We start from the raw sequence: 15,796 nt of genomic DNA, 5'->3' as shown, positions 1-15,796 counted from the left end.
ATAGAATGCTAAGGTTTCCATATGTTCGTTAACATTCTCTTAGAGATGATATAAGACCAATACAATCACAAAGACTTTCGCCATTCATGATTAGCCTCTCATCATTTCTCCACGCTAATCTTGAGGGGAATGTTGGGATTGAACCTACATAAGAAGAAAGCTTAGCTCCAGTGTGCTCGGATGCAATAATTTGGAACCAAGGATGAGCATACTCAAGACAATTTGGACAAAGGACCTGGAATCATGGAGCTGCTAATGCATGGAAAATACTAAATAATCCAAGTCCACTCGAAACCCCTGATCAAAATAAAGCCTTGATTCTTGGCATACATGTGACCGTTTCAAGGTAATAAATTAGTCGACTCTCTTCAATCAACATCAGGTCAAATGTTAGAGTAAATGAAACAATGGATAACAAAAACATATGTATGTGATACGACTATATATTTTCAATCTCGTAACTCGTATCATACAAAATCCACGTATGACTTCAAAACGTGTAACCATTTCTATAAAAGCGTTATTCCATTCATATCACATAAATAAAATTATAGAAATACGTTTTGGAAATGCAATGAATTATCAATAATTTCGGTTTATCCTGCCGAGAATAATCTATATAAAAACTTGTGTTAAAAAAAAGATATAGTAAACCCTCTAATAAAAATATATGTAAAAACACTTGAATCTCTCATGTGTTTAAAACTTGACTTTCATGTATGAAACTGTCAAATTCCTGCAATTTTCTAGTCCCAATAATACATAATCCATTATCAAACGTTCAAGAACCAAAACATCGAGAACCATCTACAAGCAGGAGAATGAGATTTTGATGTATACACTTCCAGTTCTCTACCTTGCATGTCATTGCCTTTGTGTTTGACAACCTGTGTTTAAATCTAACCAGTTTTGTTTTACAAGAATCTCTAACTAGACGAAGATCACTTCGAATTTGGCGCAAGGGTTTCTCTCTATGTAAGTCCTGAAACCCGAGTCCCCCTCGAATCTGAAGTTATACAACGCTTGTCTTTGAGTGAGGCCGAGAGGGTATATACGGTAAATTCTGAGTTCGTCTTCTCCTCTCAAGCTTCTAGGCCTCTCTTTCCTCCACACTGGTTCGTGATTCCGAGACTTGAATTTCGTAAGAACCTCTGATTCCAGAGCTTCTTCAGTCAGATTTCCGCCCCTGCCCATCACCGAATGTATTGTAAGTTCGAAAAGTTTTGCTAATACTAAAAACGATTCCTTATAAAATGGATAAAGAATGTGCGTGTGTTTGCTATTCCTGTTCACGAATCATATCACAGTGACAAGACACACTTTGCAGTTCTACTTCTTTGTGCTCTTCATGTAACAACTGTTAAAACACAAGTATACAAACATTATTGGCTCCGGGTACCGAGTTTGAATCATTGAACCACTTATGCAGGGCTGGGCACAAAAACCTGAAGTTCAGGTACCGACCCACGTGGTATCCGATGATATCAGATTATAATCTAAAAAAAACCCAAAAATTGTGTTTGGATTCGGGTAATCGGGTCCGAGATCGGTATTATCTGTGAGTATCCGAATGAATAGTAAAGTGTCAATTTTTATCCTAAATTTGCAATATATTACATACAAATCTACTAAAATCTCTTGAAATTTTGGGTTCGACTACAGACAACCCAAAAGTCTTGGGTACAGACCCTAGTCTCTTAAAATATGTATATATTTTTTTAAAAACTCTAAATTTTGTATTCAAACTCGGGTTTGGTTATCTGCAAGTATCCAAAAATAATCTCACATACCCGACCAAAAAAGATCCAAAATCGGTAATATCTCATGAGACCCGAGACATTTCAATTCATGTTCAAATAACCCAAAAATCTTGGATACTCGACACATACCCATCCCTACTTACGGGTAGGGACCTGTGGAATATTCCAAAAATTTTGAGCCCAAAACTGCGAATCTCTCGATCACGAGAAAGTGAATCGAATCGCATAAAAGTTAAGTTCATAGGAAGATAGACAGACGTTGTAGTAAGTGACCAAACCACTCTCATGTGTCCAAAAAGAGGGGAAGGGCAAAGCTTACCTCAAAAAGATGGATTCCATCTCGAACCGCCCCCTTTCTCTAACGTACAAATGATAAACTGTATCTGAACCTCTGGTGCACCTGCAAGCTCGTTTCTTGAACTTAGGGCTCTTCTCTTCTTCTTGTTCCCGGATTTTCGTTGCCAAGAAAATGCAGAGACGGCAAGAAGAGTGTACAGCCGCCATATCAACTAACGCCTTGAAAGAATCTGAAGGACCCTCGTATTTCCACCTAATCAAAATACAACAAGAAACTTTTGAAATGTCTACCAAACATAACTACTTGTAAAGATAAATCATATATCATAAAATTTTGGAGAGTGTTTCCAGTTCGGTGGGATAAGAATCCTGTAAGGCGAAACTTGAAAGCTGTCTGAAGACTCTTAAAACTTGAAAGTTGTCTGAAGAAAGAAAGAAAGAAAGAACAGATAAACCAGATTTCGGTCCATTCCTCTTCATTGTCTTAAAACTCACAAACTAAGCACAATGAGTTTTGGGTTCAGGGTTAATGTCTAAAATTACGGAAAGCAATGGACAGAATGTACCTTCCTTGCAAACAATTTCCGTTTGAGAATTCTGTACCTTAGTGTCTGATTATAGGCTTCAGGGTTATTTGCAAGATATTTCATTCTCTTTGCAACCGATTCAACATCTTCCATGCTCTTAATGTGCAGAATTGAACCAGGGGCCGGAGCAAATTCTTCTATGTTCGGGGCACCAACAACCACCGGAACTGATCCTATAAGAAAAAGATAACAAATTGCTCGTTATAAATAGAAAATGGGGCACCCTCATTATTCTCGAGTCCTGGAAGCAGCCTCTTGCACAATATCTGCAAGGTAAGGTTTGCCTACAATACACCCTTGTGGTGGGACCCTTCCCCGAACCCCACTCAACGGGGACGCTTTGTGCACCGGGCTGCCCTTTTCATGTATACACTGAAATAAACTCCGAGACCCTTATTTCAGAAATTGACATGAGACGTGATAAGATCATGCAGGATAATCGACAATAAGGTACTTCCTTTTATCGAAAAATATGAAAATCCAGGAGGAAAAGTGTTTTCCCTCGGGAGAAAAAATGGGATTATTCGTATCAATGTGTTTGTATTTTTCCCATACATTGGTCATTATTTCTACGGTATTACAGTTTCCTTCCTCCTAGAGTCTAGGATGCTAATGGGCACGAGAACCTGAATTTCGAGTATTCCGCCTGACCCACGAGTCGGGCACTCGTCCATTGACAGATGAGTACATGTCTATTGACAACAAAAACCAGACTTTCGAGTTGGGGTTTCGACCAGCGATTGCCCATGCTCGTGGATAATCCGAAACGAATAAGCGATGGAGTGAAGGTGAGGTGAGAGGGCGAGGCAAAGCCACGAGGGGGTGAAAATCAAGGCTCGAGGACTGAAGGCGAAGGAGGTGGTGAGAGGGTTGAGGGCGAGGAAAGTGGCCTAAAGAGTAGGTTTTCTCTTAAATGAAGATAAGATATTTCACAAGAGCCGAAATGGCTTAATGCGATGGATGTGGCAATTGAGGTATTCAGATCTGCCCTTGTCTTGGCTCGCCTCGTCCCTCACATTTGCCTTCATCAGTCGGATACCCCGTGGATACCCAAAATCCAGGTACACAACCATTACAAAACCGAGAACAAGTAATCAAACCAAAAAAAACCCGAGGCCAAGATTGGGTACTCCGACAAAGTCGGATACCCAAGAGTCATTGGCATTTGGCACACCTTCACATAGATGAAAATTTGCATGTGGTCTCAAGTTGTGGTTCTATAGCCAAACATTGTGAAACATTTCTATTCACTATCAATTAACAGAAACAATCAGGAAAAGATCAAAACACGGGTATTTTGCAGAGTGGTGAAAATTGAACTGAACACATGAGAGATACTCGAACTGAGAAAAGTAATGTAAGAAGCTGATTAAGCAATTCACATAAAATTCTCAGGAAATTCTACCGGTAGACCCTGGAACCTTATTGTAAATGAAGCAACCATTAAGAATTTGAGAGAGAGTACCGGCGACAAGAGATTGGAAGAACTTCTCAGTCACATAATCCTCTTCGTTCGAATTCTCAAAAGCCAAACTGAATTTGTAGCGCTTTAGAGCTTCAACCTTGTCAACTGCATGAATTGAAGTATCAAACAGAATCACATATCTTTGCTTGCAAGATTTCCATCTCTGTATGAATAACTATACTAACTGACAGGAGAATCTCTCGGTGCCTAATTGGATATGCAAGCTCTCCTTTTATTAGGGAGAGTCACTGCCTAGATGGCAACAAAAGTTCGACGTGGGATTCAGGCAATATGAACTACCAACTGGTCCTATCACACTTATTTCCTAATTTCCCAAAACCTAATTAAATTAAAAAAAAAACCATAAACTAATAAAAGCCAAAACCCCTAATTTATAAAAATACCTCTTCCATCCCTGTTCCGGTGACAACCACCATATGAATCAATCTTGACGTCTGCCTTCATTAGACCTTCAAGAACTTGCAGTCGGAAATTCCGAGCTCCACAATTCGAGATAAAAGCAGCTGCAAGGGCTTTCTCGGTCTTTGGTTGAGGTGGAGCCAAAATATCATATTCAGCCCACGAAAAATACCCAACAGGAACATCTGATGATAGACTAGTGGTCATAACTATGTCATATCCCCTCCTAATGGACAGTGTAATAAAATGTGAGATACCTGGTAATTATAGGGTTGAAGACATTGAGAAAGAAACACTACTGAAACGAGACATAAATATGATTTTTTAGCATTCAATAATGTCTAGCAAAAACATATCAGTCCCATCTTGATTGTGCTTACCCACCGTCGTGCCTGAGCAAGATCATTCTCTTGGTAGTATTGCGCTGATTCCATGGAACGGATTATACTGAGTGTTCCAGGTTTATGGCCTAATCCAAAAGCAGCATCAGGTTTCTTGTCTGAATTCAACCCAAATGTACAATCAACAGAACAAATCTGAAAATCCTACAATGTAGAAAATGAAGACAACAAGTCACACAAAAGTTAAAAAAAAATGGAAACCAAGAAGCTTCACTATACTTTTTGATAAAGAAATCAGAGTAAAACTCTTACCGAGCAAACTAAGACGAGAGCGAAGGCATATTAAACATGTAATGGAGCATATATGGTAAGATCACAGCAAATGCTACCAAACTTTACAAACTCAGGCAAAAACGACATGGAATGATCAACCCACGTCTCTGAACTGTAAGATCACGTCCAACAACCAAAAATCTTTTTCTTTACAAATCCAAAAACTCCAACTTGAGGTTAAACCAAAAAGCACATTCAGTATCTGGTAAGAGTGTTATCTCAAGGACAAACATTTCAGACATGCTCCAGGAAGGTAAAGCATTATGTATCAAGATAATCTTTGATGGATTTAAGTACTTTTTCAGGGAAAGGTGGTACCTACAACCTATCAATATCATTTTGGAGGAGCAACAATGTGATTTCTCTGCTTCCACTGGCTCTTACTAGTAGAAAACAACTCCAAGATAGCATTTTGATCCACTCTTAAGACATCATGGAACAAGATGAATCTCATATGCTTGAAGGAAAGTAAATCGGACACCATGAATGGAAAGGGCGGTATCAAACCCATAAATGTACATTTCACTAGATCAATAAGGATAAAACTCATTAGCTTCTGTCTACTGCCATGATTATTCACACACAAGCTTATCAGTCAAAAACCAAGAACCTTACATTTATGGTCATGCATAATCGTTATACATAATACATCCGACAAAACGCTATCGACCACATGAGGAACTTCAACCCAGAAAAACATGATGAAATACAAGATTACCCATCTCAATACATACTTGATTCGAGCAATGAATACAATCCCAATTCCAGAGAGAAACTAGAATTTTCAATGATGATAACAAACATATATCTGTTGAGTTAGGAAATCAAAACTTATGGTGAAGAAATCTGTGACAAACCTTTTCACCACCAGAGATGAAGACGGGATCTTTAGTAAAATCCCTAGAATAAACTAACGAATCCTCTCTCTCCAACCACTCCTCACAGCTCTCCGATACGATCCCGATCTTCATGTCTGACCGTTTCGACGATGGAACTCTCGAGACCGAGAAGAAATCCGTCAAAGTATCGATGAGAGCAGCGTTATTGAGCCGACCCAGAAACCCAATCTCGATTATAACCACCAAAGCCACACAGATTGGCAACAAGCTCGACAATTTCCGCTTCACAGATGAAGAAGAAGATGATGATGACGAAGAAGCAGAGCCATCGGTCATTGTTAATCCATCATGGACTGATCCAATTCTAGGTCCGCGAAGATTCGAGATTACACCCATGAAAGGAAACGAAAAATCTCAGCTTTTTGGGTTGTGTTTCTGCCAGGGAAAATTTCTGTCAGTGTGATGGAACAAAAATTTGGGTGTGTTGGGTTTTAGGTATGATGAGAATGCAGGATGACAAACAGACTTTGCTAATGGTTTCCAAAAACTTAGCTTCAAAGACACAACAATGTGGAAGTTTCCGGTCGTCGCATGAATCATAGCATAAGATCCCTCATCGTATCTTATCGTAAATGTCTTTTTATTTGGAGCATTGACCGGAGAGTAATTCTAAGTTCTGACTAGGCTAGTGATTTAGGTTTTTAATTCGGAGTGGTTTTTGATTTTCCGGTTTTGAAAAGTTATATTCATTCAATTTAGTTCGAATTCGGATTCAATTTTGGAAAAATCTATATATATTCAATTTATATATATATATATAAACAAAAATTACATGATATTTTTATTCGAAACGGTTCAATTCAATTATGCATAACCAAATCGAAATATCGCCCTTAAATCCACGGTACGTCTCCAAATAATTCTAGAAAAATGGCCATTCGATTAAAAAAAATGATATAGATGACAATGTGTATAATTATAAGGTGTGATTGGATGCGAAAGGTTTTTTATGATTACTTATGATGAAACATTTTTTATCAGTTGTGATGGTTAAGTCCATTTAGATTTTGTTTATCATGTCTACATATTATGAATATGAGATATAACAAAAGGATGTCAAGATTGTATTTTTTTAATAGAAATCTTCTCGATGATGTGCATATGATTCAATTCGAGAGTTTTATCGATTCAAATAATTCTAAATAAGGTGTAGAAGATTCAAAGATCCATTTATGAATTGAAGTAGGTTTCAAAGAATTAGAAAATTCGATTTGATAACACGGTTAAATAATTTGGTTTTTATCAAAATGGAGATGAACCATGTGATTACAAGAAGATGAGTGAGAGCGTGATTGTTTTCTTTGTATTGTACATAGATAATATATTACTCAATAAGGAGAATAGAAATGTCATGAACAGTGATGATATGTATAGGTTCTTATATTTTTACGTAGTATATCTATCGCATTTCACAATATTTATATATTTATAGATATTATTTCTACATTTTATACTTCGACTTCGATGTTTTCGATGTTTTGCAGAGGAGGTGAGTTATGGACATAAATAAGGTGTTTTAGGAAATCAGGCTATACGGAGAGAGAGCGGAAACAATATGAGGCACTTAGAACAGAAAATGGAATATTTGGCCAAGTTTGACTCATGATCGGTCAATCTTGGAGACATTATCGATCGATCGTGATATCGGGAGATAGCTGAATATGCTTAAAAAGTATGATCGGTTGATCATCAAGCACGATAGATCAATCATCACAAGAAAACATAGTTTTCCTTGATTGATGTTACTCACGAAAAGATGATAAGAACAACCACTCTCTGCAACACTTTAGAAGAGGCACGAAGGGGCATATAATAAAAGGGGACTTATGCATCATTTGAGAGAGAGTTAGAGAGCATTTGATAATGATTTTTGAAGAAATCCAAGGAGAATTCAAGGAGACAAGGAGGAAAGAAGGAAGATGAGGAAGACCAAGCTGCAAAACCATTTAGAATTGTCTTCTCCCTATCTCTATTTTCATCATGAACACTTGTTGGTTGATTGTTGTTTTGATTTCTATGATGTGTGAGTACAATTTTTATTGTAGGTTAGAGATTTAAGTTATGTTAGGATTCATGTGTGTTTAACTATCGTTGCAACTATGAGTTTGATGATTTAGATTGAATGAATGGTGTTTAATGCAATTAATCATGCTGGCAACTTGATTGGTTGATGATAGAGTTTGATTCACATAGAGATGAAATTAAACTTGGAAAACTTTCATTTGAATTGATGATCATTATATTGAGAAATAAATGAATATCCAGAAATTATGATATTGAATTTAATGCTTTTAAGAGTCTTAATATATTTGAAATCGAGAGATCGATAGGCTAAATTTGTAGGAAGTTAAGTGAGAGAGAGTGAACTTCTCTAAAAGGTTTTGAATTCCCCGAACCAAATCTATAACCCGTAAATCCCGACACCTATAATATTTAGTTAAATAAAAAACTTTTGCTTGTATTCACTTTGATTGTTTTTACATTTCGTCACCACCACGCTCATCATAAATATCGTCGTAGACCAAGCGTTGGGTAGAATTCTAAACGTCATCGCTAACACGTGTGTCATTGTGTTCAATCCTAGATGTCACAACTAATTTGTATACTTGCGGTGTTTGTGTCTAGGACAATAAAAACGAGATTAGATCACATACTAAATCGATACTAAGCATGATGGCTTCATAAGTGACCCCGAGAGCTAGCTTTACCAATTGACAAATATCTTGAAACCTTATAAACAAATAGTACATTATAAACAAATCTTATCTTCCAAAATATTCAACGATAGACCACTTTTAATACTCGAATCCGTGATCTTTAGGTCACAACGACGACATTTTAGTCGGTCCCAATTTGGATATATTATTTCTAAAAATTAAATAAAACTATTGATTATATACAATATTATTTAAATATATTTGGATGAGATAGGAGGTAGATAAATGGGTTTCGATTTTGTTATTTTTTAATTTGATTATATATATGTATATATTATTTTGTATTAGATTGTAGTTCAACTCAATTTTAATTAAAAAATTAATTTTAAAATATTTGTAGTTTCAATTCAAATTTTTATTATTTTTATATTATTTTGAATTAAGGTAATTTAAATTATGAACAAATTATATGCGCTCGATTTTTAAATAGGATTTTCTCGTAAACGGTTAAATATTATCCGGTTCATATTTATTTATCCAAACCGAAAACTCTATTCCCATAATCAATATGACAAAGAAAAATAACATAAAAATATCCAAACTTTTACAAATCCTATATAAATAATTAGAATTTTGAAATTTTTTCCAAATAAATACAAATTTCAGGTATTTTTGAAATAAAAATATATGATGTCATTAACGAATTTTGGATTTATTTAGGAATTTTTTTAAAAGTCTAGATATTTATATAGAATTTTAGAAAAGTTCAAGTATTTATAGAAAAATTTTATAGTTCAATTATTTATATGAGATTTTTATAAAAAATTAAGTATTTATATGCGATTTTTCTATATATTAATAATATTTGGGAATTGTTATTTTAATAAAAAAAATGTGGCCAATCACCATATTTAGTTAGGTTCACTTCATTTTCTTTTTTAATAATGGTAAATATTTTAATATGAACAAAAATAATCTAGAAAAAAGAAAGCTCTAATTAACTTATTTTAAAAAAGAAAAACACAACATAAAATAAGGGGAAAAAGTGATCGAGAAAGACCAAAATGTGCGGCAACAAACTTTTGCAGCTTTTGTCCATCATGTGTCCCCGATGCATGCGCATGCCCATTAAGGCATTTACTCTATTTTTATCAATCGAAACCCCAAATTGCTTCTCTCTCTCTCTCTCTCTCTCTCTCTCTCTCTCTCTCTCTCTCTCTCTCTCTGCTTTTGGTTGTTTTAGGGCAAAACCATGTTTCAGAGATCTGATATTGTTCTCATAGTTCTTATTTCATGTTCTCCCCTCTTTGGCTCGTCATCTGCTCTCAAGGTAAACAAACCTCGGCCTATGCTTTGGTTGTCAATCACCTGAATTAGTGTGCGTATGTGTACAAAAGCTGGAGATTAAATAGAGGCTCATTATGAAGATTTTATCAAGGAATTGAAATGGGTCGCTTAGAAAATCTCCATCAATATATAGAATTATTTTCTGTCTAAATTCTAATCATGGGGTTTTGGTAGAATCTTCTATGAGTGCTAGTACAAGTATTTCTTGAGGTTAGAGGATGCTTATCACATATTTACCAAGAAATCGAAATAGGTCACTTAGATAATTATCGTAAAATAAAATATAATCAATGTGTGGCTCTTGTAGAGTGGTTTCTTTCTTTTTCTCTTTTCATAATTTAAAAAATTCACTGGATCTTCGGCAAACTATATGTCCGAATAAGTTCATGTGAATGTCTTTCTTTGGAAACTAGTTGAGTCAAAAGAAAGCAACTAGAGGTGGCCCCGAATAACCGAATAAGAGTGGTTCGGTTCGGTTCGGTTATTTGCTTAATAACCGAACGGTTGAGGAAGTTGAATAACTGTTCGGGTTCGGTTCGGTTCGGTTCGGTTAATAACGGAATAACCGCGGTTAACCGAACGGTTATTAGAGTTTTTATAATATTTTAATTTTTACCTTTATTATTATTAGTGTTATTTTTTTGTAGTTCATTTGTACCTTATGTGGTTCACCTAATAAACCATAAAATTTAATATTTTTAACTTTTAACCTAATTATTGAATTTTTTGTAGATTTTTTTGTAATTTTTTCCAATGATTAATTATTTTATAGATCTATTTGGATAGATATTTTGAAGTTTGTATAGGATTAATATTTTTTTTTTTAATATATCATAACCGAATCGAACCGATCTAAAACTGAACCGAATAAATCGAAAATTTTAATCGTTTGGTTATAATTTTATTACGCAAAAACCGGACCAAAATGAACCAAACCGAATAAATCTATATAACCGTTTGGGTATGTTTTTTTATAACCGAACCCGAAATAACCGAACCGAAAACTGAACCGAATCCTGAAATGGCCACTCCTAAAAGCAACAATTTCATGAGATTAGTAGGTCATTCAACTATTCATCTCATCAAATATAAAAAAGTATCTAAAGAAATCCAAATTTTAGAAAATAACATTTTTTTTAATGAAAAACTGAATCCAATCTAAATATAAAAAAAAATGAACCAAATGGAATCCGAAATAAATACTATATATAAATATTTTTTACTAGACTATACAAATTTTAAAATAATCCAAGCAATTGGAAATTGAAAATACAATCATTAAGATTTCTCATAGGTTTATTTATATTTCAGGAAGGAGAAACATGTATAGCCAATAAAAACTGCGACGCGGGATTACTCTGCGAGACATGTCTTGCTAATGAAAACTTTCGTCCAAGATGCATCAGAATGCAACCTATTGATCCTTTCTCCAAGGTAATTTAATCATGTTTTTTTTTGGGTAACCGGATGTCGTGGGACGAGACCCAAACTAATTCTAAAGTCGAAAACAAACCGTGTGATTAGAATATGCGTTTTTCTCCCCAACTTGAGTCTTGAACTCGGGACGGGATAAATGCTTTGCCTCCCCATTTTACGGGTTGAGCTACCCAAATTGGGTAATTTAATCATGTTAAGCTTAAGGTTTTATTGTATTTGAATTTATTAATCGTGTTGACTTGGAATTCAATAATAAATAATCTAAACACGGAAGTCATGAATTAAATGACTTTGAATTAATAATGAATTAAATGACTTTGAATTGATAATAAATAAAACGAATGCGGAAATCATGAATTAAATGACTTTGTATTTTCAATCTCAGCTATTAAGTAAAAACAGATAATTATGTAATGATATATTTAAATTAGTCCATATACTTATCCGAAATGTCAATTAGGTCCGTAATATGATAAGATTAGATCATATGCCTAATTATACAATATGATCAATTTGATTTTAATTTTAGTCATTGTGATAATTAAAAATGCTCCAACTAATTATATTGCGTTTGGTTGATTACGTGATTTGCCATTCAACAAGTACTCTTGGTTAACAACGCACAACTCGTTTGCTCGTTTGGGTGCAAAATCAGCCACAGGTTCTGTTATTCTTGCTCCTACGAATCAACAAGATTCAGTCACAAGCCAACTTATTGTAAGCTCCCTTTGCTCGTCATCTCTATTCATCGATTCTTTTTACGATGTAGTGGGAGACTAGATTTCATAGAGTTCGATTCCCGACGATCCATAACCAATATGAACTCGAAGTTTACTTTGTTGAACCTCGTTCAAAATAATGTCGAGATGTGTTTGTGGCAGAACGAGCTAGTCTTGTAATTTTAGGACACCATTGTGAATTTTTGGGCCTCTATAATTCAACTCGGACCATAGTTCCTAACCTAGAACGGCCTGGCTAATCTATGGATGTCGAGGAAGCATCAAAATCTCAACATATATATATATATGTTCGTCGATTTTCTAATAGAGAAATATGTTTGGACAATTGTTTAATATTAAATAATCTAATAAATCTTGTTTATATCTCGTGATACACTATTTCAAACTTAAGGAGATGAAAAACAAATGTTTGATGTTGAAATTGTTAAACAAATAGTTGGGTTTTACTGTGATTGGCGGATCTGAAAAGTCTGGTATGGATACACGCGTGGTGCAGATGTACGGTGGTGTATAATATCGAGTAGTATGATGGTAATGTCAGCAGTGCATAAGATGTGGTAGATTATAGTAGTTAGGTTGGAGAAAAAAAAAAGAAGAAAAAAATGATGCAAATGCGTGAGACTAAAGTCAGAAATAAACATATGGCACAAATACGCGGGTCAACGATTGGTGTTTTCCAATCGAATGGACTAAAAGGCAGGTTTAGACATCATCATTGTTGTATAGGCTCCGATACGTAATAGAGAAATATGTTTGGAGAATCAAATCTAAATAGTACGTAATCTTTTCAAACTTCATCGTATTTTTTGTTACTTTCTAGTTTAATCTTTATGTTGGTGTTTATATGTATATAAAATGTTACCTTGGTTCGTTTGCAGAATGGTGTTAGAGGCTTTATGCTGGATATGTACGATTTCCGAAACGATGTATGGTTGTGCCATTCGTACGGAGGAAATTGCTACGATTTCACTGCCTTTGTAAGTATTTCATGTTTCTTTCACCTGAATATATACCAATGTATATGGTGAAACAACATATCAAGCCTCTGAATGTTTAATATATGTATGATGCATATATATATATATATATATATATATAAGTGTTGATGTGCATAGAAAGTATAACTTCATTGTCACAAGAACATTCTAATAATTACTCGAACTTTCGATTGTCTTTTTCGGACAGCAACCTGCGATAAACATTCTGAGAGAATTCCAAGTATTTCTAGAGCAGAACACGGAGGAGATCGTGACGATCATCATCGAAGATTATGTGAAATCGCACAACGGTCTCACGAGATTGTTCAACGAAGCTGGGCTAAGGAAGTTCATGTTTCCGGTGACAAGAATGCCATTGAACGGCGAAGATTGGCCAACGGTCGATGACATGATTCGCCGAAACCAAAGGCTAGTGGTTTTTACATCAGATTCTCGTAAGGAATCCACGGAAGGAATCGCATTTCAATGGAAATATATGGTCGAGAATCATTGTGAGTCTTACTACTTTCCCTTCAATTATATATAGTGAGTATATACATATATAGAGCTGGACCTAGATACCCAAGTTTCAGATATCGCAGTTATCCATCCCGTGAGTATCCAAAATTCGGATATCTTACCCGACACTTACGTAACCGAGATCGAGTAGTTCGACCAGTATACCTGAAAATCTAAAGCCGAGATTGGTTGGATAGACGGGAAAACTCCAACCCCAAACCTCATATGCCTTACATGAATCAAAACATGTAAATTATATATTGTAGATGGAAACGAGGGGATGAGGCCTGGAGTGTGCACAAACAGGCCACAGTCACTACCAATGAACACAAAAACAAAATCGCTTGTTCTTGTCAACCATTTCCCGGACGCTCCAGACTTGCTCACAGCTTGCAAAGACAACTCGGCTTCTCTCATGGACACTGTCAATACATGCTTTGAAGCCTCCGCACAACGTTGGCCTAACTTCATAGCCGTCGATTTTTACAAGGTAATACCGTTTTTAAGAATCCGATTGCTATATATATCATCCCTTTCGTCTTCGGATCTAGAGGCCGAGTCCAGGAAAAAATCGTCGTCGCATCCTTAACTACATTGAGTTTGAATATTCAAAATATGAAAGTTCGATAGCGTTAATCTTTGGCTAAACATTGGCTCATTCATGAATGTTGCAGAGAAGTGATGGAGGAGGAGCGCCACAAGCAGTGGATGTTGCAAATGGTCATCTTGTATGTGGCTGTAACAATATTGTTGCGTGCAAGGTCAAACTCAATATGATTTATAATATTAATATTATATGTGAATACCTAAATTATCTATATTCTCAAACATATAATTCTGATATAACCTATTTTTTGAATTTTTATTACTCAAATTTAAGTGAAAAATAGCGAAATGATATATATATGAATAAATAACAGTTTTTATTATAATTTATTTGTTTAAAAATGAATAATAAATAAAAATGATAATTTTGCAGGAGAACATGACAAAGGGAACATGTTGGAAACAAGAGGCAACACAACAAAGTGCACTTGTCACGATTGCAAAACTAACTGCGGAAGCTTCAGATAGCTTTGTGTCTACCAAACTTTGGATCTCAGTGTTTGTTGTACCTTTTGTTACACTTCTTAACTTAGTTTGAATCTCTCGTTCTCCGTATACATACGATTCCACAAACATACATACGTGGTCGTTGATGCCGCACACCGAATCTTATATTTATAACCTGACTGCACCACTAAACGACAAATATATAATCGTATTGAGATTGATCACGATGACGAGGATGTGTCAATCTATCCTAAGGCTAGATCGTGAGTGTGGTAAAAATGTGAATTCTTGAATATGAATGATGATGTAAATATAACTAACAAATCAACGAATGGGTAAGATTAACGAGGTGACAATCAATGATTTCGAGCGTTGTAGATAAACAACTTTATGGCTTTGAGAAATATTCAATTGATCTTTCAGAGTGATTTACATGAGGTTATATACAGAATTGAGGAAATATAGTAACAACCAAATCAAGTGACAAAATTAGTATCCCTGTATTATAGACTTATCAGTGGACTCGGAATCCCTCTATATGAGATGAGGGAATATTACTCAAATAACCCATTTGGGTCGCAGCAATTTCAGTGTACACCACCGAAAAAAAAAATTCAATTTTAACCCACTTTTCGGATGGAAAAGTCCGAAATACCCTTTTCGTTTTATTTTTTACGACCTTATTACGACTAATATATAACTGATATACCACTAAAATAAGACAGATGATTTTTTTGCCACCTTTTTTAGAATCAATTGTAACTATATTTAGAATTAATTACGAAGTCGTAATAACGAAGTTGTTTTCGGATGGATAAAAATCGCGTATTTATTAAGGGTAATTTCGTCTTTTCACACACAAAAAAAAGTGTTATGTTTTTTCTGGTGTACACGTGAAATAGGTGCGACCCATCTGGGTGATTTGAGTAAAATTCCCATGAGATGATGATTTAAAATGAGATGA

At 35.1% G+C, this 15,796-nt stretch overlaps 2 protein-coding genes across 2 annotated transcripts; one reads left to right on the top strand and one right to left on the bottom strand.

Annotated features, from left to right (window-relative positions):
* Positions 1-718: 718 nt before the first annotated feature.
* Positions 719-6,659, bottom strand: LOC104798796 (putative fucosyltransferase-like protein). Its single transcript, XM_010520998.1, has 7 exons — positions 6,061-6,659; positions 4,914-5,074; positions 4,514-4,755; positions 4,110-4,214; positions 2,661-2,817; positions 2,080-2,310; positions 719-1,186 (listed from the first exon to the last, which is right to left on the bottom strand). The coding sequence occupies exons 1-7, from the start codon at positions 6,436-6,438 to the stop codon at positions 931-933; spliced, it is 1,530 nt and encodes a 509-aa protein (XP_010519300.1). The 5' UTR covers positions 6,439-6,659; the 3' UTR covers positions 719-930.
* Positions 6,660-9,941: 3,282 nt separating this feature from the next.
* On the top strand, positions 9,942-14,985 carry LOC104798795 (PI-PLC X domain-containing protein At5g67130-like). The gene is made up of 8 exons (XM_010520997.2): positions 9,942-10,089; positions 11,418-11,541; positions 12,124-12,260; positions 13,162-13,260; positions 13,469-13,772; positions 14,046-14,269; positions 14,454-14,540; positions 14,759-14,985. Exons 1-8 carry the CDS (start codon positions 10,012-10,014, stop codon positions 14,921-14,923), a joined length of 1,218 nt encoding a protein of 405 aa, XP_010519299.1. The 5' UTR covers positions 9,942-10,011; the 3' UTR covers positions 14,924-14,985.
* The last annotated feature ends 811 nt before the right edge of the window (positions 14,986-15,796 follow it).

This window comes from Tarenaya hassleriana, unplaced genomic scaffold (genome assembly GCF_000463585.1).
Source record: "Tarenaya hassleriana unplaced genomic scaffold, ASM46358v1 Cleome58, whole genome shotgun sequence".
Classification (NCBI taxonomy): domain Eukaryota; kingdom Viridiplantae; phylum Streptophyta; class Magnoliopsida; order Brassicales; family Cleomaceae; genus Tarenaya; species Tarenaya hassleriana.
This window is presented reverse-complemented; position numbering and strand designations above follow the sequence as displayed.